At 54.5% G+C, this 27,581-nt stretch overlaps 2 protein-coding genes across 10 annotated transcripts in view; one reads left to right on the forward strand and one right to left on the reverse strand.

The window, feature by feature from the left end:
- The window catches only part of COG7 (component of oligomeric golgi complex 7), a 100,753-nt gene extending 81,273 nt beyond the window's left edge, over positions 1-19,480 (forward strand). For 2 of the 6 annotated variants that reach the window (XM_070043656.1, XM_030871478.2), the window contains 2 exons: positions 497-640; positions 3,627-7,555. In XM_070043656.1, the coding sequence (XP_069899757.1) occupies positions 497-640; positions 3,627-3,793 (311 nt within the window). In that variant the 3' untranslated portion in view covers positions 3,794-7,555. Of the gene's footprint in view, positions 1-496; positions 641-3,626; positions 7,556-16,641 lie in introns of those variants that run through there. The other 4 variants (XM_060285083.2, XM_030871477.3, XM_060285082.2 and 1 more) reach the window with 4 other exon arrangements.
- The window catches only part of SCNN1B (sodium channel epithelial 1 subunit beta), a 76,439-nt gene continuing 55,873 nt past the window's right edge, over positions 7,016-27,581 (reverse strand). For all 4 annotated transcript variants that reach the window (XM_060285086.2, XM_030871480.3, XM_070043658.1 and 1 more), the window contains exons 4-13: positions 26,141-26,331; positions 16,258-16,361; positions 14,309-14,472; positions 13,889-13,996; positions 11,371-11,488; positions 10,198-10,273; positions 10,048-10,105; positions 9,304-9,365; positions 8,106-8,181; positions 7,016-7,868 (exon numbers count right to left, since the gene is read on the reverse strand). In XM_060285086.2, coding sequence (XP_060141069.1) covers positions 7,488-7,868; positions 8,106-8,181; positions 9,304-9,365; positions 10,048-10,105; positions 10,198-10,273; positions 11,371-11,488; positions 13,889-13,996; positions 14,309-14,472; positions 16,258-16,361; positions 26,141-26,331 — 1,338 coding nt within the window. In that variant the 3' untranslated portion in view covers positions 7,016-7,487. The remainder of the gene's footprint in view (positions 7,869-8,105; positions 8,182-9,303; positions 9,366-10,047; positions 10,106-10,197; positions 10,274-11,370; positions 11,489-13,888; positions 13,997-14,308; positions 14,473-16,257; positions 16,362-26,140; positions 26,332-27,581) is intronic.

The raw sequence follows: 27,581 nt of genomic DNA on the forward strand, positions 1-27,581 counted from the left end.
TGTTATCTCTATTTTACCGATGAAGCAAACAGTCAGGTGGCACCCGGCTCATTAGTGGCAGGCTTGGTCTTGAACCCAGGTCTCGGTTCTGATGTGCCGCCTGTGTCTTCAGCACTGCCATCTGTCTCCTGCTGGGCTGTGCCAGTTCTCCACCCTCTCACCTATGGTGTGGGCCCCCCTCCCTCTTGCTCTGTCTGCAGAACTCCTCCTGGCCTGCCTGGCTGCATCTGCCCCCAGCCTTTGAGACCTCTGAGGTTGTCCCGCCTCACCTGATTGCTTTCTTTTCTGAATCCTCATTGTACTGAGTCAATACCAGTTGACCTAAGATGTAATTGTCCTCTGTTTCCTGCGTTGTCCATTGAGACTGTAGCTTTGCATATTGCATGTGGCACCTATCATGGGGCCTGGTCACCCCGAAGAGCCCCATAAGAGCTGTTGGTGGCCGGTTCTTCCTGGCCAGGCTGTGTTTCTTTGGTGACCCTCTTTCCCTTTCCAGGGGATGAACTGCCCGAGCTGGACAACATGGCCGACAGCTGGCTGGGCTCTATCGCCAGAGCCACGATGCAGACCTACTGTGACGCGGTCCTCCAGATCCCTGAGCTCACCCCGCACTCCACCAAGCAGCTGGCCACCGACATCGGTGGGTCTCTGGGACGGGTGGGGGGAGGGTCAGCTCTGGCCTGTTGCATCCGTCAGGCCCCCTGCCCTCCAGGTGTGTCGTCCCAGGTCTCCTCTCAACTTCAGCTCTGGGTTTGTCTGTGAAGCTTTGTTAAACATGTGGACTCCCCAGGCCCCACCCCCAGAGATTCTGACATAATAAGCCTAGGATAGAAGCCTAGACACCAGTGTTTTGACAGGTGTCCCCGTGGACTCGGATAGCTGCTGAGGCTAAGAGCCATTAAGGGGCGCTTTGCCGAGATGGGCTGGGATGAGTGAGGCAGACTTGTGTGATGCCGCCTTGCCCCGCCTTGCCTTCTGCCCACCGACAGAATCATCATGCAAACTGACATTGAATAAGCTCTCACTGTGCGCAGGCATGGCAGGTGCTGAACCAGGCGCTCACGCACCCACGGGCTTACGCAATCTTCAAACCCCCTGTGAGCTCAGCGCCCCTGCCTTCATCACTGATGAGGAAGCGGGGCACAGAGCACGTGCAACACCAGGCCACCCAGCCGGGGTTGCCCCGTGGTCTCCATCCGAGTACCTGTCTGCCTCCCGGGTCACAGGGGCGTGTGCCCACCTGCTCCTGCTGGCGCACGTCCCTGGAGGTGATGCCGCCTGCAGGGTGCTCTGAGGCTGGGGATACTGCAGGCAGGTGGTCGGGGCGTCTCCCCAGCCTCTTGGTATCAGTCCATTGCCTGCCTGTTTTTTAGCTGGAGGCAGCTCTTGGAGCGGGTGAGGGAGAGGGTGGTGGGAGCCTTAAAGATTACCTCCTTGGGGACCCAGCCAGAGCTTTGCCCTGGGTGACCCCAGGCCCGAGCCAGCCTCTTGTTTGCTGAGGGAGAAATGGACGTGAGGCCCTTTGCTCCGGGTCCCAGAGCAGTGAGTGATGGGGCCAGGCCTGGAACCCAGCTGCCCCAGCTCCCAGCTCTGTGCTAATTCGTGGTTAGCTCTCAGCCGTTACAGGGCAGCAGCCAGCTTTTGTCATCTCACTGGGCACAGGTTCAGAGAAGAGATGAAGAGGTTTAAATGTTCATCGGTGGTCCCCGTTGGTATAGGCGGGAGCATTGAGGAGAGAACCAGCGGAACTAGTGAGTGAGATTTGGGGGTGGTCCCTACAGTTCACTTGTCCACATCGCATCTCCCTCCGTTAAGCTGCCGTCCACATCCATCTGCTCACTCGCTCAGCGTTGACTGTGAGTGTCTGTTATGTGCCAGCCATTGTGCTAGGAGATGGGATGCAAGAGAGGTTTGGGCAGTTCCTGTGCTCACTGAGCTTATGCTGTGAGGGAGTGTGCTTAAGGGCCGGGAAGTTGCCACGTGGTAACACGATAGAGAGCGGAGAGGTCTGTGGCAGTGTGTGGCCACCTTAAAGACGCTCAAATTAAGCATTAAAATGTAACAAAACCAAGGGGCTTCCCTGGTGGCGCAGTGGTTGAGAGTCCGCCTGCCGATGCAGGGGACGTGGGTTCGTGCCCTGGTCCGGGAAGATCCCACATGCCGCGGAGCAACTAGGCCCGTGAGCCACAACTACTGAGCCTGCGCATCTGGAGCCTATGCTCCGCAACAAGAGAGGCTGCGATAGTGAGAGGCTCGCGCACCGCGATGAAGAGTAGCCCCCACTTGCCTCAACTGGAGAAAGCCCTCGCACAGAAACGAAGACCCAACACAGCCAGAAAAAAAAAAAAAGTAACAAAACCAAAAACACTCTTGCCGTCTGAACAGAAGATGTCATGGTAGATCATGGGCTGCCGTTTCGCAGGTCCTGGCCGACAGTCGAGGGGAATTCACAGTTTTATGGGTGAATATGTGCCAGAGGCAGGTGCCTGACTGGTTGGTGGTGCCCTTCCTGGGAAGCGGCTCGCTAGGACATGAGTCAGGCAGCCAGGGCAGAGCAGGCACCTCCTATGGGCTCTGCCCTGAGCCGGGCCTCAGAAAGAAGACACAGGGAAGATAGAGCCGTGCCTGGAGCTCCAGCCTAGTTGGGCAGAAAAAATTAACGTGGGTGGTCATCAGAACATAAGGAGGGACCTGCTGGGTGATGCGTCTCCCAGTCCCGCAGAGCAGGAAGAGGGAGGGGCTGGAGAGCGCCCTGCCTCGGGCTCGGCCAGCCGTGCTGCCCAGGAAGAGGAAGGGAAGGAGCAGCCGGTTACTGACCACCCGCGTCACATCAGGCACGTCCGCGGTCCTTGTCCCACTTCATCCCCCGAACATGCTGCCTGATGGGTACAAACTGCATCCACAGGTGGAAGTAGAGACTCGGGAGGTGGATGGAGTCACTGAGGTCACCCTGACCTCGGAAACCCGTTTTTCTCCTCCACTCCGCCGGCGCTGCCCGAGCTTGCCTGCCGGTTGGAGGGCACTGCTGCTTTTCAGAAGGACAGGAGCCTCAGACCCTCTCTTGGAAATGCTCATCGACTTGGCCTGGGGGTGGGCTCAGTAATCTGTCCTAACTCGTACCCTAAGGGGTTATCTGGGAGGTGTGGGAACTGCGTTACACCAGGCCTGGCCCCCTGCACCGTCCAAAGTCCCGCCTGTAGGGGCTCTGCTGGGAAATCTTCGGGAGCTGCTTAGATAAGCCCTGTGTCTCCTGACCCCTTGGGTTTTCCATGTCGTCAGTGGGGTCCGCTGGGGAGCAGGGCTGGGAACGCAGGGGTCCCGAGGGTAGAGCTTCGGCTGAGGTCGGCTAGGCTGTAGAGCTGAGTGTGCAGTGGGAGTGGCGGGGATGGGGCGATGTTGGCAACTCCTTTATGAGACTAGAATTCCTGGACCCGGGCCGAGCTCACAGGCAGGTCTGACCCCTTGGAAAAGCCCTCAGAGTGAAGGCTTGTGGGCTGAGGGCAGACCTGGCAGCCAGCACTTGGGGGTTGGGGGTGTGTCTTGTCCCTTACCGCGGCGAGGCCTTTGGGGCTCGTCCTCTCGGTGCTGAGTCTGTCGAGCTGTGTCTGTCTGCTCCCTCCCCGCAGACTACCTGATCAACGTGATGGACGCCCTGGGCCTGCAGCCATCCCGCACCCTCCAGAACATCCTGATGCTCCTGAAGGCCAAACCCGAGGATTACAGACAGGTCAGCAAAGGCCTGCCCCGCCGCCTCGCCACCACGGTGGCCGCCATGCGGGCTGTGGACTACTGACCCCCACGCGCCCGGCTGGTAAGAGGGTCGGGGCTGGAGTTCCGGGGCCACAGAAGCCCCCAGAATGGATTTGCTCTAAAAATCCGCCTGGGATTGGGCAGAATTCATTTCAAAAAAATGTGGTTCATTTGTATAATCAAAAAAAAAAAGGTTGTAAATTAGAGGTGTATTATTTATCAGGGAGGAATTTTCAGATGATTTTTTAAATGATCCTGTCTTGAAAGTGCAATTAATAAGTACTATGAAATGAAAGAAGGCTGTTTTCTTTCCTCAGTGAATATTTGGGTGCTTCGCATGTGCTGTGCTGTCTGCACTGAGGATTCGGCAGGAAAGGATAATCCCAGCTGGTTTAGCCTGCTTGTGCCAGCCCTCCGGAGGGGCACTGCCGCGAATGTGGCCTCTGAACCAGCCCCACTGGGCTGCCAGGGCCGTGTCTCTCTGGGCTTGTCATCCAGGGCTTCCCACACATTCTGTCCCCACATCTTGGGAACCAGCTTGGCTGGCCCCGAAAGAGCATCAGCTGTGAATCCGCACCAAGAAAAATACTTTGGTTTCTCATGTGGTGGATCACAGAGTGTCTGGCAGGGCTTGAGCCTGGCTCCCGCCTTGGAGTGGGAGCTGGTCACCTGGAAGGTGAAAAGAGCTGCTTTGAAGTGGAAACCTCTTTGCAGTGACCTCTGTGCCAGTGTGGGTGAGTGCCACTAGGACAGGCTTGGTCTTGATTCCCAGCTTTGCCACCTTTCAGCTGTGTGACCTTGGGAAAGTCATTAGCCTCTCTGAGCCTCATTTCCTAATCCGAAAAACAGGGGTCATAACGGTACCTAACTCATAGGGTTATTTGAAGAGCCACTGAGACACAGTGGGAGCAACAGCATGTAGCAAGTGCACAATAGCTGCTAATTTCATAGTCCTCTAGCGTCTGTAACCTACCTTCCCTTTGCGGGTAGAGGAGGGAATTACAGAATGCTGTTTTTCTGGGCAATTTTGGCCCTGCTAGACTGATTTGTCACCCTTAAACGGCTCTAATGGGAACCCAGAGTAGGAATAGGACAGCCTGTATCTCCTCTAGATCCGGAGGGGAGAGGAATGCCTGTCTGTCTGACCCAGAGCCTGCTTTTGGAGATGGGGCCATTATCCATCTTCACCCCGGCCCTCAGTACTCCCCAAGAGAGAGATGGCAACTGATGCCCACGTCAGCCTGGTCCCCGTCTCCCATCTACAAGCAGCTTTGGGGGCCAGAAGCTCCTTCCCGCTCCGCTTCAACACATCTCTGAGCAAAACTTCTCACAGGAGTCTGTAAGGGGCTGCCCGCTGTAGATACACCCCAGGATGGCCAGGCAGCATCTCCCATCCTCAGTGGCAGTGGTAGGTTCACAATGAGCATGTGGCCCAGGCTGATCCAAATGAGCCTCACTGTCGAGGCTTTTGCTGGGACTGTGAAGGAAAAGCTTTCTTCCTGCTGTGGTTGCTGAGCTGAGGGAATGGAGTCTGGGACTATGGAGGGAAGAGTAGCCTATGGAGAGAAACTGTGTGAGAGGGATATCGACACAGAAGAAAATACAGCCTGTAGCTGAAGCCCTGGATACAGCCAGGCTTGAAATCCCTGGACTTTAATTATAAGAACCAATGAATTCCCCTTTTAGCTCAAGTTCAAATTAACTTGTGACCAAAGGGCTGGCAAATGGAGTTAGATAATAATCATTGCTCTGCCTGCGCCAGAGCCTCAGATGAGATAATAAATATGAAAGCCCTGGGCTTCTCTGAGGAACTGGTATTCTTATGACCAGGAGTCTCGCCTATGTCACTTACAAGAATAGCAATCTAGTCTAGCACCTTACTTTACCTCTCCAAGCGTCAGCTTATTTACTTGTAAAATGGCATGATCATATTTCCCAGTGGTTATGAGAATTCAATGAAATAAGACTTACTTATAAACTACTTGGCCTGGTGCCTGGCATGTCATAAGTGTTTGATACAATACAGTCATTGTTTAAAAACAACAAGTAATAGTGAGTGTGGTGACAACAACTACCATTGCTATTGATAAAAGTCCTAGTCATAGTAGTAAGTGTGGTAATTACCAAGAATTGAGACTCCAGCGTACAGACTTGCCTGGCCCTGAGCTCAGAAACCTGGCTTCCCCAAGGCCTGCCCCACTCAGTCCCTAGCAATGCTGCCTTTGGCTGGAGTGGCATCAGCCTATGACACCTCCTTCCTCCACAGTGCCATCGTGGGCACTTAATGGGAGGACAGCTTGTTTGCCTTTCAGGCCAAGGACCCAGGTGTTCTAGACCAGCAGGGCTGGGATGCCCTGGTCCCAGGGTCTGAAGCGAGAGCTCCTTCACCACCGGGGCCAGCAGGTGACAGCAGGGCCCTGCAGTGGTCAGCTGTCTGCAGCTGCCAGACCACATTCTTCTTTGATAACAGCTCCCTGATCTCTTTTTGGGAAGCCATTAGGGTTGCCATATTTAGCAATTAAAAATACAGGAAGCTCAGTTAAATTTGAATTTCAGAAAAACAGTGAATGATTTATTAATATGCCCCCAATATTACATGGATGTACGTCTACTAAAAAATTAATTTGCTGTTTATCTAAAGTTCCAGTTTAACTTGGTGGCCTATATTTTATCCAGCACCCCTAGGAGCCATGTCCCCACCACCCTCAGACCATGTGATTCTGCTGGGGGCCAACTGGCCTCAGGTATGGGCAGGATCTGACCAATCCCAGCAGCCTGCCAGTTGGGCACACTGATGATTGGCTCAGAGACAGGCATGTGACCCACTCAGTGACCAATGAGAGTCTGCCTGGGAACTTGCTGTGGCAACTGGGAAAGAGGTGCTCTCTCCTAGCTGAGTTTGGAGTTGCAGATGGCCCTTTGCTGCTGTAAAGTAAGGACAGCCTGCCTGGGAAGGCAGAGAGAACAGACATCACTTGAGCTGCTGGAGATGCTTTTGCTTAAGCCAGTTTTGAGTATTTCTCCCATCTTACCTCTCTTTCTCTCTCTCTTGATTCTCGCAACCCAAAGAAATAAGTTGGACGACACTGAAAAAGGCATAAAGCCACTGTTTCAGGGACAACTTGAAAGAAACTTTAAAAATCACCAGCTTGGACCTTTCTTTGGCCAGGCCTCTGCTCTCAAGTTGTTATGGACGCCTTTCCACCCCCAGAGATGCATCAGGGCACTCTGGCTGCCCAGTCAGACAAAGAACAAAGCTAGACTCTGTGTTTTCTACTTTTATTTTCCAGAACAAAACATGTGCCACCTGGCAGGGCCTCTGATGCCTGCTATCCACCAAAGCTGCCCTCAGTAAACCCACTCACAAGGTCACAAGCGTGCTGCCTGTTCATCTTCGGGGCAGATGGTGACCGGCCCTGGGAGGGAAGTGGCCTGCCTCCAGGGGAGGATGCTCCAGGTCTTGGAGCCTGGCTGGGGGCATCCCAGGCCAAGGATTGGGTCAGGTTGGAGGGTGCGGGCAGGAACACAATTCCCACATCCGTACCAGCACCGTTACTCCACGGAGCCCTCAGCCTGGGACTGGCCAGGAGCTGCTGGCTCTCTGTAGCAGGACCTGGACTCTGGCCTTGGCCACCTCCCGTCCCGGGCCCGTGGAGAGGGCATCATAAAATGTGGCCTTGGGCGACGGTCTCCACTGCTCAGGTCTGAATTCCTGGGCTGCCCGGGATGGGCAGGGTCTAGATGGCATCGCCCTCGTTGTCAGACTCGATGACGTCCAGTGGCTGCAGACGCAAGGAGTCGTAGTTGGGGGGTGGGGTGCCTGGGATGGGCGGGGTCTGCTCATGGGGGTGGGGCCCAGCATCGGGGCCGTGTGTGGCCGTGTCAGGCTGGAAGCCAAAGTTGGTGTGGGCCTCCACCAGCTCAGCCACGGTGGGCGGTGGGCCATCGTAGCGGGCCTGGGTCCGCCTCCGCCGCAGGCTCTTGGCGAGGGCCACCAGCTTGATGATGGTGATCCACACGAAGTCGATGATGATCTCCGCGAACTCGATGAGGCACAGCACCGAGCCCCCCATCCAGAAGCCAAACTGTCCTCCCAGGTTTGAGAGCAGCCAGACGATCTGTGGGGAGCAGGGGACTGAGGGCCCGGCTGGGGAAGGGGGGCTGGTTGGGCCACAGATTCCTGCCTCAAGCCCAGCCTCACGGGTTCCTGTGAGGTGGGTTGTTGGCCAGGAAGGGGGAAAGGGTGACCGTCTCAGCGCAGGGAAGTAATCTGACACTGCTTAAGGGACCGTCCTCTGGGTACCAGGTGGAGGGACTGCAGGCGGGGCCGAGGTGCCAGGAGCCCCCAGACTCACGTTATTTGCTGCTGACTCCTCAATGGTGCGATAGTTGTATTCTTGGAAGTAGATGTTGAGCTTGATAACTCCCTTCCTGCAGGAGGCAGCAAAGGAAGCTGGTGCCCTCTCCCCAAAAGAGAGAGAGACACACACACACACACGCATGCGCGCACACACGCACACATGCACACGAAAGGCAGCAAGGCCCCCCCAGCCCTCCTCTGGCTCGAGCTTCTCACCTGCCACTCCCAGGAGTGGTGAGGTCCAAACAAGCGCCAGGAAGGGCCCCTCCAGGCCTTGGGGCCACAAAAGGCAGCACTGCCCAGCACCCATCCTGTGTGCCCCTTTCTGAACCAGCTCTCCAGAGGACTCTGGGGCCCGAGACAGTCCTGAGGATCAGCTCCGGGCTCCCCTCTCCCACTCCCAGCCCATGGACAGTAGGCTTGACATAGAGTCCTAAGCCTTGGCTCTCTGTCAGGGGACCTGAGATGGTCCTCAGAAAGGCGATGCTCTCTCACACCTCCAGGCTTCTGCCGGGACATTGCTGCCTCTTCTTATTTGTCTGAACATTTACTACTCCTCCTTGGAGGCTCGGCTCAAGTGTCATCTCCCTATACAGACCTCCCTTATCTCTCAGGAAGAAGGAGCCTCCTTCCCTGCTGGGATCCCACAGGAAGGGTCCTGGGCAGACTCCCATCATCATAAGCCCTGTTCGCATACCTCTGTCCTCTAGACTCGAACTTCCTGATAGACTGAATCTTCTGTTTTTCTTGTGCTCAATGCATGTTTGTGTTGAATGGATGGAAAAATGGTTGAATGGATGGAGGGTGGGTGGGTGGATGGATGAGTGGGAGAATGGACGGATGGACAATGGAGGGGCGGATGGATGGATGGATGTGTGAGTGGAGAGATGGGTGGGTAGAAGACTGGAAGGATGGATGATGGATAGATGGGTGGATGGGTACAAGGATGAAAGGACTGGAGGGGTGGATGGCTGGATGGCCAGGTGACAGATGGAAGAACAGGCTCTCCTTTAGGAAGCGGTAGGCTCTGAGCCTCCCTGGCTGGCCTCTCTCAGTGCTCCTCTAGGCTTGCTTCTGAATCTGATCAGTGTGAGAAGGTGACTGAGTAGCAGCTCTATGCCCAAGCCCCTCCCCTGAGGCTCTGGTTCCTCCTCTCTTCTGCCTTCCCTGGCCCGTCCAGACTCTGAGCTCACCTGTTCATGGTGATATTGGGGCTCTGGTCCCGCTCCTCTGACAACACATGGAAAATCCAGTCCTGGAACCCAAAAAGGCAGCTGAAAACAATGGTGCCCTGCAGCATCCCCTCCCGGTCATGGGCCCTGCTACCTGTGGAGGCAGACCACAGCCCCGTATCTTCTTGAAGCCCCTGGGGGACCACGTGTTGGCCCAGGGAGAAGGGAGGGTGGCAGTGCGCGCCGTGGCCGCTGCGCTGAGGAGAATGCACTCGGCTCTCTAGGCCCCCATAGGCCCGGCCTCCCTGTGCCAGCCCTTTCCCACCTCTGGCCCTTGCACCTGCTGCTCCCTCTGCCCAGATCCTCCCCAGACCCGCCCAGCCTGGCTCAGCCCCATCCTCCAGTTTTAATCAAATGTCACCTTTTTAGGGAGGTCTTCCCTGACTACCCTAAGGCCTCTTCCCCCAGTTAGCCTCTCATCATCTGGTCTACCCTGCACAGCCATTTGAAATGATCTTATTTCTGTATATTGTCTGTCTCTCCAGGTAGAAAGTACGCTCCGTAAGGGCAAAGGACTGTGTGTCCCGCTTACTGCTGTGGCCCCAGCACAGTGCTTGGGGGACGTGGGTGGAAGTTAGCAGGGAGGGAGGGGAAGGAGGGAGGAACCCCCCTCTGTAAAGTTCCAAACAGCCTGCAGACCTCTGCCCAGACCTGCCTCCCACCCAAAGATGGGCAGCCAGGAGCTTGGCCGTGCCCCTGACTCACCTCAGAGGACTCAGAAGGCCAGACGGCCATGGAGATGGTCATCTTGTACTGCGTGTCACTGGAAGAGAGAAGGCAGCCTGTCACTGTCCCAGCTGCCCCTCCATCCACAGCCTGCCCCGCCACCCACACGAGCCTCCGGGCAGGACTCACTTGCAGGACTCCTTACAGACATCGATGCAGGTCTCCCTCTGCGCCAGGCTCGTGCGCAGGGCCGAGTAGCAATAGGCTGAGCGGTAGCGGGTGGGGAGAGAGACTCTGAGCGGGCGGGGTTTTGTGCTTTGAGCCTCAGGCTGCCCTCTGCCCTCCTGGCCCTGGGCCACCTAAGGCCTGTGCTTAGGTTGAGTGGGGGGAGTTGTCTCAATCCGAACCCCCCTGGCCATGGAGAATCACCTACATCCACCCCCAACCCGCCCCGTCGCCAGCCATTTCACCCCAGCCTGGCCTGGGGGATCCTCTCCCCAGACAGCCCAGCCCCAGCTCAGCAGCATCAGAGCAGCTTTCCCTCCACCTGTCACCCGATCCTGGCCAGTGGGCCGGGGTGATGGGGTCATGTGGGAAGGGATGGGTGGCTGGAAGGGGTAAAGTTTTCCCCTTTTGTCCACACATTTTGTTAGTTTTAAGAGGTGGCAGGGGGCTTCCCTGGTGGTCCAGTGGTAAAGAATCCGCCTTCCAATGCAGGGGATGCGGGTTCGATTGCTGGTCAGGGAACTAAGATCCTACCTGCCACAGGGCAACTAAGCCCCCGGGCCACAGCTACTGAGCACGTGCGCCTCAACTAGAGAGCCCGTGTGCCGCAAACTACAGAGCCCATGCGTTCTGGAGCCCACGTGCCACAACTAGAGAAGAGAAAACCCACATGCCACAGCTAGAGAGAAGCCTGCGCGACGCAACAAAGAGCCCGTGCGCTGCAACGAAAGATCCCACACGCCTCAATGAAGATCCCGTGTGCCGCAACTAAGACCCGATGCAGCCAAAAAGTAAAATAAATAAATAAAAGGTTAAAAGAAAAAGAGGTGGTGGGATGCTCTTTGCTGCTGACAACATCCATCGGTGTTTGGACTCCAAGCCTGGATCCCAGCTCAGTGTGAGCCCAGCAGGGGCTCCTCCGCCTGTGGCTTCAGGCCTCAAGGACAAATTCTCTCCCGAACATACATGTTTCAAGTGTAGTTAATGGAGTCGAAGAGTAGGGGGAGAGGCGAGAGGGGCTGTGGTCTGAGAGGACGGGGACGGAGGGCGTGGAGCTCCGACCTCCCTTGTGGTCAGGGCCTGCGGGGGCAGTGGCCCAGCTGGCGGGTGGCCGGTCCCCCGGGGCTCCCCACTCACCCCAGTCTGGGAATTCCTGGTTGTTGCAGTATTTCTCTCCACGGGGCAGCGGGTACAGGTAGTGGCCACAGCTGCAGTTACGGATCATGTGGTCTTGGAAGCAAGAGCGAATACAGGCCTGGGGGTGGAGGAGGTACAGAGAGAATGCAGACTTGACGGTGATGTCCCCGTCCCAGCCCCGGGGGAAGGGGGCCCAGAGAGCTTGCTGCCCAGGCCACGGGGGCTGGGGGGCGGGGGGGAGGGGCACCTCCCGCGCAGAAGCAGTGGCCGAGCCTCCTCCAAGTTGGGGCGTGGTGGTCCTCCCCTGTCCCTGGCCCCCGTAGAGGGACTCGGGCCAGAGGCCAGCTCTCTGAGGATGGCCCCTGCCACCTTTCAGAGTTGGGGCCCCACGGATGACATGGGGAGGGGTGGCTTGTTCCAGCACTAAAGCGGACTCTGAGGGACTTCCCTGGCGGTCCAGTGGTTAGGACTCTGCGCTTCCACTGCAGGGGGCACGGGTTTGATCCCTGTTCAGCAAACTAAGATCTGCATGTGGCCAAAAAAAAAAAAGCTAACTCTTAGATAGCGCTTGTCACAAGGCTGCCAGCAGCTTTCCGAGCCCTTTACGTGGAAGGACCCAGAAGGGAAGACAGGCAGGCTTGCCCTGTGCTCCTTCTTCCTGGAGAGAAACACTCAGGGAAGGCGAGAAGTGTGCTGTGATTGCTCAGAGTGGATGGAAGAGGAAGTGACCTTGTACAGAATGTCCCCTGTTTGGGGATGGGGGAGGGGGAGAGTGGACTCAGCCCTCCCCTCCCCCTGCCCCAGCCCCGGGCTGGTTGAGATGAATCTACTCATACTGGGTTTTCAGGTCATTCCACTCAGAGATGAGCTATGTGTCCCGGGGCCAGCCCTTAGCCTCTGAGCCTCAGTTTACTCCTGTCGCTCCCGTCGGCTCAGGCGGGGAGCTCGGCTTGCTGTGGGGCGCTCAGCGAACGGAAGCAGCCATTCCTCACGTCTCTTGCTGCCCAGGTTCCCAAGCGCTGCCTCTGGAGGACCCCCTGCTCCCACCCCGGCCAAGGAGCCCACAGCTTCTCTTCCGCTCTCCTGCCTGCTGCTCCTCAGGCCAACCCATCCTCTCCTCTGTCCTCCCTGGCAAACCTGGGGGCTCCCTGCGGGAGGAAGTGGCCGGGGGGAGGTGGCAGATGAAATGGCACAGCCGGGAGGAGCGGGTCTGGGGCGAGGTCAGGGGCAGTGGCGTCAGAAGGGAGCCCTGACTTGGCCAAGTGTCTCCCACTCGCCCAGACCCCACTGTCTCACCTGGAAGGAGGGAGTCCTCTCCAGGGCCCAGCTGAGGCTGGGCTAGGGCGGGGCCTGGGCGGGCCGAGCACCAGACCAGGGCCTGGGGCTCTGCCAAGGTCTCCGGCCAGAGTGGTGACTGCACTGGACTGGACGAAGCAAGAACTGAGGTTTATCTAGAATGAGGCCTCCAGGGCTGGGGCCTGATGCCTCTGGCCTCCCCCTCCATGCTCCCCACCTCCCTGTGCTGTCTTGTCTGTCCATCTGTCCTCCCTCCAGAGGCTTGGAAGGTTCCCTGAGCTCTCCATCGCAGGCAGGAGCGTCAGAGTGTGGGGTGCCTGGGGTCAGCTGGATGGAGTGGGCGGGCAGGCGGGCATGGGGGAGAGTAGAGTCCCCTGACTAAGGCAAACGGGAAGACCACACCTTGCTTGGGGCTCTCAGACACGGAGCCAGGCACTGCTCTGCCATGGCCCTTGTTATGCCTCAGTTTCCTTATCCACCAAGGAAGACTGGGCTGGGAGAAAAAGTGTCAGCAAGTGGTCACTTTTGCAAAGACTCAGTGTGTCCTTCTCCACTGGGGCCAGGTCTGAGGCCAGGCCTCCTGGGCTGACCTTGGAGATCAGCATAAGGGGGAAGCCCCCAGCTGCAGCAAGGGGGATTGAGGCCAGATACAAAGAGGGACTTCTCAGGTACATCAATGAGGCATTTGGACTGGGGTATGTAAACCCCAATTTCTTCATTCCTAATAATAGTATCTACATCTTAGGGTTGTTGTGAGGGTTAAATGATTTAATGTATATATGTGAAGCACGTGGAACAGTGCCTGCCTAGCACACAATAAGCCTGCTGTTATTAGTATATTAATACTTATAATAAATGGCATATATAATAAATGCTATTAATAGCATAATACGTTAACAATAATTAGTAATTATTGTTAGTATATTATTGCCCGTAGGGGTATTGAAAGGATTAAATGATGATGTAATTCACGTAAACCCTTAACATACACAAGGCTTCTTCTTGCGAGACCCCAGAGCGAGACCCCAAGGGCACACCTACAAAGCAGGGTGGAGAAGCGGCCAGCCCTGGGCCCCGGTGGGAACCAGGACAGGGCACCCTGTGGTCCCAAAGATCCAGCAGAGTCAGCCCTGCTGGGATTAGCTTTCCCAGAGACCTCAGGCCTCAGGCTAGGTAGACGTGGATGGGGCCCCATCGTCATGAGGCTGCACCATCTTCCCACCTGGATGGAGTAGGTCGTGTTGTAGTCGCTGTAGAGGTTTCGGATGGGGACGTCAGAGCCGTTCACGGTGCACTGGCTGTAAGGCTCGCCCTTGCGCTCCAGCTTGTCCTGTGTGAGAGGTTGTTTGTGGGGGGGCCCCTAGTCACCCCTAGGAAGCCCCCTCTGTTCCTCCCTCCCATCTAGCATGCAGGTCTAGGGGATGCTGAGAGGGGATAGAGGGCTCATGTCCCAGCAGGCGCCAGTGCTTGGGGGGCACCCATCTTCCCCCAGAGCGTGGCCGCCCGGTGTGGTTCCAGCCAGAAGGCGAGGCAGGAGTGGATGGTGAGGAGATCCAGGGCTTGGGGAGGCCCGGATCTCTGGCTCTCAGGCCCTGGGAGGTGGGCGCTGGGCAGGTGGGGTGCCCTTGGGCTGCAGCCATACCACCAGCACCCCGATGGAAGTCTCCATCCCCGACATGGCGAAGATGCCCTCTTCTTTGATGAAGGGGTACGACATCTGCTCGTGAAGCATCAGCCGGGCACCGGCTGTGGACGTGAGGAAGGGCACGTAGTCTTCCTGGCCCACGTCCAGGATCAGCTTCAGGCCTGAGGGGAAGATGGGGCCGAGGGCTGCCTGAGCTCGCTCCCCAAGGCAGAAGGGACACCCACCACCCACTGGTCCAAGTCCCCTCCAGCCAAGGGTCTGTGCAGGAAGCTGGCTCCACTTTACGAAAATCCAGACTTCTTGCTTTCTCTAAGGCCCCCATTCGAGTCCAAGCCACCATGGTCTTGGGCTCCTTTTGCCCCCTATACCACCCGCCATGATCTCTCTTCCACAGGGCAGGTAGACCTAGGGCCACAGCACAGGCGGTCCTACCTCCAATCACACAGGTCCTCACGCTCTCCACTCACTTCCCTTTGCTGCCGTGCTGCTTCCTGCTGCTAGGACTTCGTAACGCTCTCCCTTCTCTCTGGAATGCTGTCTCCAGCCTCACCTTTCACCTAGAAACTCTTGCTCTTCCTTCAGATCTCAGCCCAAGTGTCACTTCCTTCAGAAGCCTTCCCTGACTACCTAGACTGGGTCTCAGGATCTCTGCGATATGCTCTCCTAGCCCTGGAACTTTCCTTCCAAGTACCTCTCTCACTCTTGAGATTCTTCTTTTATTATCTGTCTTCCTGCCCCACTCCACTGTTCCCTTCTTGAAGGTAGAGACCAGACCCATCATTTTATGCACCATGGGACCGGGCTAGGTGGTTAGGACAAGAAGGCTAGCATTTACTGAGCACTTGCTACATGCTGAGTGCTGGGCTAAGGGCTTTATTTACATGATCCCACTGGTGCTTTCAAGGGGCATATGAGTTAGGTACAATTATCGTCCCCATTTTACAGATGAGGAAGCTGAGGCTCATAGAGGAGAAGGGATGTTGTCATAGGTCACTCAGTGAGGAAGTGGAGGGTTGCTGGGCTTCTAAACAGGCAGCCAGGCTCCTTGATCTTAATCATCTTCTCGTATAGACTTGAGTCGACCAGCACCTCTGTGATACCCAATGTCAGGGGCACAGGGGTGGTGAAGGGTGGGCAGCCCACCCACACCCCTATTGACCAGCAGCCCTGACAGCTGCTGAATGACACCTGCCCTCTGATGGCTGGGGAGGGCACAACCTGAGCGGGGAGGAAGGATTTGCTCCCCAGGGCCTGGTGCACGTGCCGAGTCCACCAGCCTTTCTCCCCAAATGAGCAGCCTCTGCTGTCAACCGCTTCCTCTTCCTCCCTTCTGTTCACTACTTCACCTGCTCTCTGTCTCTCAAGAACTGCACAGAAACAAGGCTGAGAGGAAGGGTTCTGCCCCAGGGTAACTATGTGAGCGTGGGCAAATTATGTACAACTTCTCAGAATATCTGCATTTATCGAGCATTTGCTACTTGCCAGGCTTAGAGACAAGGCTGCTTGCTCTGTGCTCAGAGGTCTACCTGCCTTAGGCCAGGATGATTCGATGAGTTCTATACTACATATATGCCCTGCTCTGTTCGATATGGGGAAACAAGGGCTTCGAGAAGTTAAGTCTCAGCTCAGCCTCACCCGGGGATAAATGGTGGAGCTGGGATTCCACCCAGTCACAGAAGCCTGTGCTCTTGACCACTAAGCTTACTGCTACCTCACTTTCCTCATCAGCAAAATGAGCACACCAGTCACTACCCCAGGGATTTACGAGCGTTGGGTGGGGGACGGCTGAGAAGGCACCTGGCCTAGCCCCCGTGCACACAGTAGGTGCCGGCCTCCCTCTACCCTCGGTCCTGCCCCTCAATGGCCGATGGTAATTTGGTCTTTCAGCCCCACGTGATAGGATTTAAATCCTCATGGCCCTGGCTCCAGGACAAACCAACACTTACCAAACTCAGCTCCGGGGTTGGCTGAAGGGAGGGCCTTCTCCTTCATGCCCCAGTTGAAGATGTAACAGTTGCCATAATCAGGGTGGAAGATGCGTGTGAAGTTCCTGAAAGAAACACCATCAGCTAGAGAGCAGGGCCCACCCCACCCCATCTGATGCCTCCCCTGCCCAGGGCTCGGGTAGATTACTGCTCAGAGAGGCTTAGGAAGGGAGAGGTGAGCAACAGGTCATTCTGTCCCTTTACCTGCACCCATGCACCCACCAGAGAGGAGATTCCTGGACTCCCTTGGGAAAGAAGGGTGAGGAAGGGTGGGACGAGGCTCTCTGGCTTAGCCATGAGTGATGAAAAAGAAGATTATTTGATGTTTTCATGTCTCATCTACAGGGTCTTGTAAGTCATGTGGTCATTTAAACGGTGGCCCCCAAAAAGAGATGTCCACGTCCTAACCCCAGGGACCTGGGAGTGTGATCTTATTTGGAGAAGGAGTCTTTGCGGACATAATTCAGGATCTTGAGATGAGATCAGCCTCTTTTATCCATGTGGGCCCTAAATCCAACCATGAGTGTCCTTAAAGAGACAGAAGAGGAGACACAGATACAGAGGAGAAGGCCATGTGAAGACGGAGGCAGAGATTGGAGTTACACAGACAGAAGTCAAGGAACACCTGGGCCCACCAGACACTAGAAGGGGCAAGAAAGGATTCTCCCCTGCAGCCTCTGGAGAGAGCCTGGTCCTGCTGACACCGGGACTGCCCACTTCTAGCCTCCTCTGTGAAAGAATAAATTTCCGTTGTTTTAAACCACCCAGTTTGTGGTCATGTGTTACAGCAGCCCCAGGAAACGAATACAGATCATAAGAGTGAGAGGGCGGCTCCAGGCAGTGTTTGCTGCAAGGAGCTGGCAGAATGCAGACAGGTGGGCTTGTCGGGGAACCTCGGCAGCTCAGGTAAAGAGGAAAGTAGACGGAGATGGAGGGCTGCGAATCAGGAGGGGGTGCAAGCAGAGGCCAGGAAAGAGAACTTCACAACGAGGTGTGAAGAGCCCCATCTAGGATCCTATCTTATGTCATGAGAATGTCTCCTAAGGAAATAATTCAGCAACAACACAAAATGTTTGCATAAAGATGCTCATGGAAGAAGCGACAGTATAATGTAGTTGCAGATAATTTGGTTAATTTTTTTTGATATGGAACTTTTCAAACATAAAAAGTTGAGAGAATGAAGCCCACCACCAGCTTCAACAATCCCCTACGGGGCTTCCCTGGTGGCGCAGTGGTTAAGAATCCACCTGTCAATGCAGGGGACACAGGTTCGAGCCCTGGTCTGGGAAGAGCCCACATGCCGCAGAGCAACTAAGCCTGTGCGCCACAACTACTGAGCCTGCGCTCTATGAGACCACGAGCCACAACTACTGAGCCCACGTGCCACAACTACTAAAGCCCACGCACCTAGAGCCCGTGCTCCGCAACAAGAGAAGCCGCCGCGATGAGAAGCCAGCTCGCCGCAACTAGAGAAAGCCCGCACGCAGCAACGAAGACCCAACAGAGCCAAAAAAAAAAAAAAAAAATCCCCTACAGCCAGTCATGTTTCATCTCTACCTGCCCCCACTCTCCCTCCCATATTTTTGAAGAAAATCTCAGACATCATAGTTTTATTTGTTAACATTTCTATGTGTATCTCTACAAGAACTCTTAAAAAACCATGCTAAACATAACTAACAAAAATTCCTTAATATTATTAAACATTCAATTTATATTGCCTCACAGAGGTCAATTCTGGGTTTACAATTTATTTGTTTAAACTGGGATCCAAATGACGTTGACATGTGATTGGTTGATATGCCTTTGAAATCCCTTAATCTATGGCTCCCTTCATCTGACTTTTTTTTTTGTCCTTGTAAAATAGCTGTTAAGAGTTCTGGTTCCATCCAGCTAATAACTGAAGAGGGAGTGATACAATTAGAGGACCATCATTTTGCACCCCCGATTTTGGGGATTTGGGGCAATGTGCACCAGTAGTGACCAATGCTGTGTGTCCTGATGCAAGAGCACAGGCTGTCCGGGAAGTGGCCTTGCCAATAAACAAAACAGCAAAACCCAGCCTTGAACAGGATCGAGCATCTGTCTCTACCGTTTATAACAAATACTGGAGACAGAGCAACAAGTTCAAAGACACTACAAAAAGTCAGTATGCAAAATCCAGACTCCAGTTTCTTCAACAAAGAAATTGTGAGAGAGGGTAAGGGAGGTAACCTATAGATTAAAATAAACTACAAAGACTTGGTTACAGTCACAACCTGTGGACTTTAATTGGATCCTGATTCAAACAAGTAAACAAAAAAGTATGACATTGACGAGTGTGAACACGACTGGATAGTTGATGGTATTGAGGTATCACTGTACATCTCTTTTTCAGGTAGGATAATGGTATTGTGCTTCTGTTTAAAAAAGTCTCTTTTAAGATACATTCTGAACACTATATAGATGAAAGAATATGATGTCTGGGATTTGCTTTAAAAACAGCACAGGACAGGATGTGAATCACACTTGTTGGTTCTGGGTGGGTAGGTCCATGTGAGTTCATCACACCCTGTTCTATCTATGTGTATGTTCTCAAGTCTTCATAGGAAATAGCATTTAAAATGTCCTTGTGTTGGGCTTCCCTGGTGGCACAGTGGTTGAGAGTTCGCCTGCTGATGCAGGGGACGCGGGTTCGTGCCCCGGTCTGGGAAGATCCCACATGCCGCGGAGCGGCTGGGCCTGTGAGCCATGGCCGCTGAGCCTGCGCGTCCGGAGCCTGTACTCTGCAACGGGAGAGGCCGCAACAGTGGGAGGCCCGCGTACCGCAAAAAATAATAATAATAATAAAATAAAATATCCTTGGATGTTTTTATACTGTTTTTGTTATTTTATTAAAAAACAGAAAGGAATGGGGCTCAGTGCATCAAATACTGCAGAAATATCACCTGAAATGCAGTACTTTCTAAGCTTTCTGTCCCACAACTTTTACTGAGTGACTTTCAGGGGCCAGGCCCGTGCTGAAGATTTCTAATTCTCAAAATAACCCCATGAGGTCAGCTGCTCTTTGTCCCTGTGTTCAGATTAGGAAACCATTTCCTCTATCTTTTGTCTCACCGTCTGTGCCAGCAGAATGAGGTGGGTCCAGGGCAGGCAGTGAAATCCAATCTGGGAGCTGACCCTGCCTGACACATGTGAGCTGCCTCCTCAACCCCTGAGCTTTGGTGTCCTCCATGGTGAAAGGGAAATCAGGAAGAAAGTGCATTTCTTCACCCAACATTTATTGAGGAGCGCACTGCGTTGGGGACACTGAGGCTGGCGAGACAGCCCTACCCTCGAAGCTCACAGCGTGGGGGACACTACGGAGCAGCGTCACGGCAATCCTCGCTTTCCAAAGTGCGTCTCTGGCCTAGCTGCCTCCCTCCACCTCCAAGGCTCCCAGCCTGGTCCAGGCCGCTGGCATCTCCTGCCCCAGTTCCTGCTGGAGCCTCTGCCTCCCCGGTCCTGCTCTCTCAGTCTTCCTCCTGCACAGTGGTCAGGGTGAGTGTTCAAGTTGTGAATCAGCCCACGGCACGCCCCTACTAGAACCTTCCAGAAGCTCCTTGCTGCTCACAGAATAAAATGCAAACGCCCTACTGGGCTTTCTCCCTGCGTTGTTCATTATACTCCAGAGACACTCCAAGATGTTTCCAAATTCAAGGCCCGCTGCTCCTTGGGCCTGGGATGTTCTCTGAGCGTCCCCTGACCTCCCTACGCAAAGTCACTTCCCAGTTACTTGACCATTTCCACCTGCTTATTCCCCTGCAGGCATGCGCAGAAGCTGAACTCATCTCCTTTAACTGCTTGCTTATCAGCTGCCTCTTGCTTTAGACCATAATCCCAGGGAGGGCAGCTGTCTGTTTGCAGGGAGAAAGAAGTTAAAGGCTAGGAGCTCAGGCCCAGGAGCCAAGCCTGCCCGAATTTGAATTCTGGCTCTGCCACTTACTAGCTGGTGAGCCCGGGGGAAGTTATTTCACCTCTCCGTGTCTCGTTTCTCCACCTGTAACACTGGGGTAACCACAGCGCCCACCCAAAGGGACTGACGTGAGGGTTGGAAGCCAAGCACACTGAAATACTGAACAAATTCACCCCCCATCCTCAGAGCCTGGCACTCGGTAGACACTCAGTAAATATTTGTTGGATAAATTATAGTGTGTGGTAAGAGTATCAACAGAGATAAGCCTGGAAGAGTGGGCGTCGGGGTAGGGAGTAGGTCAGGGAAGGTTTCGTGGAGGAGGTGAGGCCTGAGCTGAGACTTCAAGGGTGAGTAAGAGGTAGCCGAGCCTGGCGGGTGGGGAGGAGAAAGGGCAGCCCAGGCAGGGGGCACGACACACGCGAAGTCCCAGAGGGAAGAAACAGCTTTGGGCAGGCACTACAGAGTCTCTGTCCTGTGTGGGATCAGGGCTGTGGCCACAGGGAAGGAACGGAGCAGGGCAAGCCAGCTGCAGCCAGGCCCTGTTCTGGAAGGAGAGGCCCCACCCCAGGGGTGTGGGATACGGTGTGCCCAAGGAGCTGTCCTGGACATCTACAGCTCAGGAGCGGGTGGCTCCGGGCACGGCCAGATCCCCTCCTGTCCCGGGTTGCACTCGCAGTCTTGCCAACTATTTGCTTGTTGATAATGTTCTTTACCTGGAGAGGCTGCTCCCAGCACTGGCTACCTCCGGCTCCAGAGCTAGGCGCTTCCCTCCAAAAACCTTCCCTGGAACAGAGGCTAGGCGTATAGACAGAGACCAGCAAGCCTCCAGAAAAGACTGGGAAACAGAGCATCCTAGCAGGAAGCAGTATAACAACAGTGGTACTGTGTAGTAGGGTTTGGGGGAGGTCAGGAACTAGCTGGCCAATCCCTGAAGCAATAATAACAACAACAACACTTATAGATGCCTAGATCTTGGTTTCTAAATACCATTCTCCAATAAAAGGACTGGAGCTCCTCAGAGAAATGGCTGATTCTAGGACTGGGGCATCTTGTTGTGCCAGAAAGTAAGGAAGTACTTAAAAAATAAATAAAGGGATGGGAACACGTCAAAGAGACATAGGAGCCAACTGAAGGAGCTCTCAGTGGCCAAAGATGGAAAATTTTGAGTAAGAAAATAAATAGTGTGGTATTGGATTACAACCCAAATATACATGAGTCCATATTGGTATAAATTAAGAGACTGAATAAATAAACAAATGGAGAAGACATAAATCTTCCTTACAGAAGAATTCCGAATAGTGTATGTTCCCCTCTCCAGGAGAAGTGGAGTTTAGTCCCTCTCCCCCTGCCGTCACCTCCACCCCCCAGAGTACAGACTGAACTTAGAGACGTGCTTCCACGATACAGAGCACAGGGGGGGCAAAGGGGTTACGTTAGAGTGGAGAAGCCCAGCACGCGGCACCTGCACCTCGGAAGGCCAACATCACGGGTGGTGTCGAGTGCCTAACATGTACCCCACACACCATGGGATGAGAAGCCCCTCACCTCTGTGGTCTTCTTCCCCCAAATCCATCTTATCTGTGTAACCCCAAATCAAAGCCTTTCTATAAGACACCCAACCAGTTCTCTGAAACTGTCACAATCATCCAGAACAAGGAGGTCTGAGAAAGTGTCACAGCCAGAATGGACAAAGGAGGCGTGACAACCGACAGCAACCGACAGGGGTCTCTCGGATGGAATCTTGAACAGGAAAAGGTCACCAGGAAAAACTGACAAAATCCAAATAAAGTGTTAGGTGTATTTAATAATGATGTGCCCATGTCGGTTTCTTAGTTTTGATAAATTACTATGGTGATGTAAGATGTTACCGAGAGGGGAAACTGGGTGAGGAGTACAAGGGAACTCTGTACTCTCTCTCTGAAACTTTTCTATAAATCTAAAGCTATTCCACAATAAAAAGTTTATCTTTAAAGTGCTCATATATAATTCTTAACACATGCTCGGCACTGTTCTAGGCACTTTTTTGTTTTTCTTGTCTCCTCTACTTTTTTTTTTTAACATCTTTATTGGAGTATAATTGCTTCACATAAGCACTTTATCTATGTTAACTCATTTAATCCCCATGATAGCCCTATGAGGTCATTTCAGTATCCCCATTTTCCAGATGAGAAAATTGAGGCACAGAGAGGCTAAGTAGCGTGCCCCACAACACACAGAGCTGGCATTCAAATCTGGGTGCTTTGGTGTCAGGGTCCAAACGTGGCTCACATGTTCCTAAAACTGCAGCTGCTGCGTCTTGAGCATTTGCCACATACGAGCAGGGGAGGAAGGAGTCCAGAACAGAGTGAGGAAGCCGTTGTGTCTGGAGCGTGGCACTGTGAGGGCAGAGAGAGGCACGTGTCCTCAGCACGGAGTCTGAGGCTGATTCAGGAAGGTGGGTAACCAGCTGGCTGTGGGAGTGAGCAGAAGCGCAGAGATGGGTGGACTGGGGTTTCTGTGCCAAGTGTCTGGGTCACACCCTCCACTCAGACTGCCGAGTGCTGAAGAAACAGGCTTGGGAGGGGTGGGTGGGGAGGAAAGATGATCTTGATTTCTGATGAAGTGGTGAAGTGACACAAGGTGGGCCTGGCCCAGACTGCCACCTCTGACACTCACCAGCTGTGTGACCTCAGAGATGTTGCTTAACCTCTCTGGGCAGTGGTTGCATCATATAAAACGAGGGCTTGTTGCCAGGGTCAAATTGATTTTATACATGTAAAGTGCTAAGAATAGTGCTTGGCACATCAGAAGGGCACAATAAACGTTAGCATCATTACTGAAGAATGAGTTCCTTGTCAAATGTGGGTTTAATGAGAATAATACTGAGTCTTCACTACTGTCAGCCTGTCATGCATATTAACTCATTGAATATTCAAAATAACTCTGTAGAGTAGGCACTGTTATTATCTATTTTACGGAGGAGGAAATTGGAGGCATATAAAGGTTTAGAAATTTGGGACTTCTTCCCTGGTGGCGCAGTGGTTAAGAATCCCCCTGCCAATGCAGGGGACACGGGTTCAATCCCTGGTCCGGGAAGATCCCACACGCCTTGGAGCCACTAAGCCTCTGTGCCACAGCTACTGAGCCTGTGCTCTAGAGCCCGCGAGCCACAACTACTGAGGCTGTGTGCCACAACTACTGAAGCCCGCGCGCCTGGAGCCTGTGCTCCGCAACAAGAGAAGCCACCACAATGAGAAGCCCGCACACCACAACGAAGAGTAGCCCCCGCTCGCCGCAACTAGAGAAAGCCTGCGTGCAGCAACGAAGACCCAACGCAGCCAAAAATAAATAAATTAAAAAAAAAAAAAAGTTAAGAAATTTGTTCAAGGCCACACAGCTCGTAAGACAGAGCAAGGATCTGAACCCAAGAGTCTAACTGCAGAGTCCAGCCTTGAGCCACCCCTTCACTAGACTTACTCCCCAGCCCTAGCGACACCACAGAAGTTGTGTGGCCAGTACCGGGTGTTGCCTGCCCATCAGCCATCTTCTCTTTGGGGGACCACCCTCAGTCCATGTGACCCAAATGTGACTCGTTTTGGAGGGCGCCATCTTGGCAACAAGCAGGTCATCCCCAGGTTGCCTGTGGCCCTGGATCAGGCCTGGAAACAGCTGGCTCAGTTTAGGGGCCGTGCTGTACGCAGAACGCACGCCTTCGAGCACTGGGATCCTGCTCGATGGGAGATGCTCACGCTTCAGGCACCAGGGACCTGGCAGCAGATCCCGGTGGATCCTAGTTGAACCCACTGTCCCAACTCACTTGCACTTCAGGACATTCTGACTGCGCAGATGGGCCATATATTTGCAATTACAGTATTGCGTCTCTCTCTTTTAGCTGAGAGGGTAAAAGATGAACTTGTGGACTAGTGAACAGCACTAGTCCATTGCGTACCAACAGCCTTCAGGCAGGGCTGCCAGGGATGGTTGGGCAGGTGTGCTCTGAACCAAGTGCCCTGGCCCAGAGAGAGGGTTGGAATCCAGCCTGTCACCAACCAGCCAGGAGGTGAACCATCAGCAGGGGGCCATCACGTAACTCTTCCACCTGTAGGACTGGCCTTTTCTGATTCTCACAACAGACCAAATGTGCAGTGGGCCTCCTCAGTGGGCCTGGATTCCGCGACACAGCCTACGAAATGCCTGCCTTTTGAGTGCCTGTGCGTTTTGGGGGACAGAGGGTCCACGGCTGTCAGCAGATTCTCAACAGAGGTCCCTGAAGGTGTACGATTTGACTGAGTTGGGCTGAGGCCACGATCCCTAGGAGGGTGAAACCGGTAGCCTGTCCCTCATCCAAAGCGGCCAGACTCAGCACAGCGCTCCATTCTCCAGAGGCCTTAAGTGTGGGAATTTGAAGCCCCAGGCCAGGAAGACGCCAGCACCTCTGGGAAACAGGACTGGCTGAAGCCCGGGGCGGGACCCAGATGGTGTGGTCCCCCTCACCCAGACGCCTGGCCAGGAAGCCAGGAGGGGGCGCTGGGGCTTCAGCAGCTCTGTCTGTACCCAGCCCCTTCCTTCCCCCGTGACCCGCCAGCCGACCTGCAGCCCCTCTGCCGGCTGCCCCAATTCGGGGACAGAGCTTGGCTCTCAGGCCCAGGGTCTGGATGGTCAGAAGCTGGGGAGGGGAAGGAGGGGGAGATCTGTGGGCTATTTGTAAGAGGACACAGGCTTTTAGGATTGACCCTGCCCTCATTCTGCCATCTTTTCAACATTGAGGGTTGTTTGGGAAAAAGGTGTTTACAGTGAAGACTTCCAGGGCCCTAAGTGCTGACATGAGCCGCTTCATTTCCTTTTTTTTTTTCTAAAAAAAAATTTTTTGGGGGAAGTTATCTGCATAATGTACTTTTGTCACTATGAATTCCTTTCATATTTTTTTAACATTTTGGAGTATAATTACTTTACAATGGTGTGTTAGTTTCTGCTTTAAAGTGAATCAGCTATACGTATACATATGTTCCCATACCTCTTCCCTCTTGCGTCTCCCTCCCTCCCACCCTCCCTATCCCACCACTCTAGGTGGTCACAAAGCACCGAGCTGATCTCCCTGTGCCATGCGGCTGCTTCCCACTAGCTATCTATTTTACGTTTGGTAGTGTATATATGTTCATGCCACTCTCTCACTTTGTCACAGCTTAAAGACACAGATCTACTAGAGAATGGACTTGAGGATATGGGGAGGGGGAAGGGTAAAAAATTTTTTTGTTTTTTGGCCACACAGCATGTGGGATCTTAGTTCCCTGACCAGGGATCGAACGCCGCACCCCCTGCCATGGAAGCACGGAGTGTCAACCACTGGACTGCCAGGGAAGTCCCCCCTTTCATTTACTCTTCACAGGAACTCTAGGAAGTGGCTATGGTTACTGTTCCTGTCTTAGGATGAGAAAACCGAGGGCAGTAGATGCTGGGGTACCTGCACAGATCCCCAGCTGCGGGGTATTGGAGGCTAACAGCTCACAGCCGCCCCTTCTCCCGCCACCTTGCCTGGGAAATTAGGAGACCCCGGCCCATCCTCCTGGGGGTGGCACAGAGCCAGTGAGTAACTGATGGGGGCACGTACAAGGGGCTGCTCCCACGCCCCCGCCCCCGCCCTCCGCTTAAGGGAGGTCAACTCTGTGGTGCGGTTTACGCTCCCCGTGGATCAGGTCAGGCCTAGACGTCACCTGTGGCCACAGCCTCCCTTAGCTCAGTCCTCTTTCCTGCAGACTTTCCCTAAAGCGATTCCCTCAGTACGTGATGGGGCCTTCAGCACATCCCTGTCTCAGGCTCTGCCCCCAGAAAACCAAAGACACCTGGGCACAGAAAGCTGTGGTGCGGGCTGAGTGGCCAAGCAGGGGTGTGGACCGGGATGTGGACCCTGGCTGCAGGGGGCCCGGCGGCTCCTACCTGTAGGTGCAGGCCTCTGCCCCGAAGAGGCAGGCCAGGATCAGCTGCTCGGCGGAGTAGCCCATGGCCACCAGCTCCTGGTTTGGAACCTGTGCGAAGATGTTGGTGGCCTGCAGGGCGTACCACTCCGTCACTGCCTGGGTGGCGCTGCTGAAGTTCCGGAAATTGCATGTGGTCCCATTGTGGCTGCACTGCGGGGGCAAGAGAGGTTCCTGTGGGCGGGGGCTGCTGCCAGGCCTCTGCCCTGAGGGCCAGGGCGGCGAGTGCGCTGCCAGCTGCCCTTCCTCAGGGGGCGCCTGGGTGCGGGGGCTGCCCATGGCTGGGCCGGGGGGAGTGTGTTTGCACGCACGGTCACAAGGCTCAGGCTGTCCCCTCACACACAGCTCTGCAGTCACAAGGACTCACAGGCAGCACCTGCCACCCCCATATAACATAGCCTCAGGCACAAGGGAACGCACACACGCACACACGCATACACAGACCCCGCTTTCCGACACCTGCAGTCACATGATGTCCTGGGGTCACAACTCCACACACACGTCCATGTACCTTGATTTACGCAAGCGGCACCACATTCATGCTCACGTGGGCACATCTACAGCACACACTCGGACCCTCCACTCCCCTGACTCCCTTCCCAGCCCCCTCCCCAGACATCCAGAGGCAGCTCCCTGGAGGCTGTGTGGACCATGAAGGACCCAAGACTCCAGGTCTGCCCACCCCTCGGCTGGGAGAAGGACCCGGGCCTCGTCAGTTTGAGCCGACAGAGGGGCGCAGGCCCCTCCACCATGAAGCCCAGGTCCCCTGTAGACACAGGACAGGCTAGGCCCTGACACTCCAACCTTGGCCACTCTGCCTCTATTGGTCCTCCTGGTGGGAACCAAGGAGGCCTGAGGGAGAAGCTTCTCCTTAGTTCTGAGACAGCCCTCTCCAGGCCGGCATGGGGCGCTGTCCTCATGCCAGTTCCTGGAGGTCCTCATCTCACCTCAGGGAGATGATACTACTTAAGAGTCACTCTCGGGGCTTCCCTGGTGGTGCAGTGGTTAAGAATCCGCCTGCTAATGCAGGGGACACGGGTTTGAGCCCCAGTCCGGGAAGATCCCACATGCCGCGGAGCAGCTAAGCCCGTGCGCCACAACTACTGAGCCTGAGCTCTAGAGCCTGGGAGCCACAACTACTGAGCCCACGTGCCACAACTACTGAAGCCTGTGCACCTAGAGCCCATGCTCCGCAACAAGAGAAGCCACGGCAATGAGAAGCCTGCGCACCGCAATGAAGAGTAGCCTCCGCTCGCTGCAACTAGAAGAAAGTCCGCATGCAGCAACAAAGACCCAAAGCAGCCAAAAATAAATAAATAAATAAATAAATAAATAAATATATATAAAAGGCTCACTCTGTCCTGGGCTCTGTTCTCAGGACTTTTTTTTTTTGGCCACACCCC

Source organism: Globicephala melas, chromosome 15 (genome assembly GCF_963455315.2).
Source record: "Globicephala melas chromosome 15, mGloMel1.2, whole genome shotgun sequence".
Lineage (NCBI taxonomy): Eukaryota > Metazoa > Chordata > Mammalia > Artiodactyla > Delphinidae > Globicephala > Globicephala melas.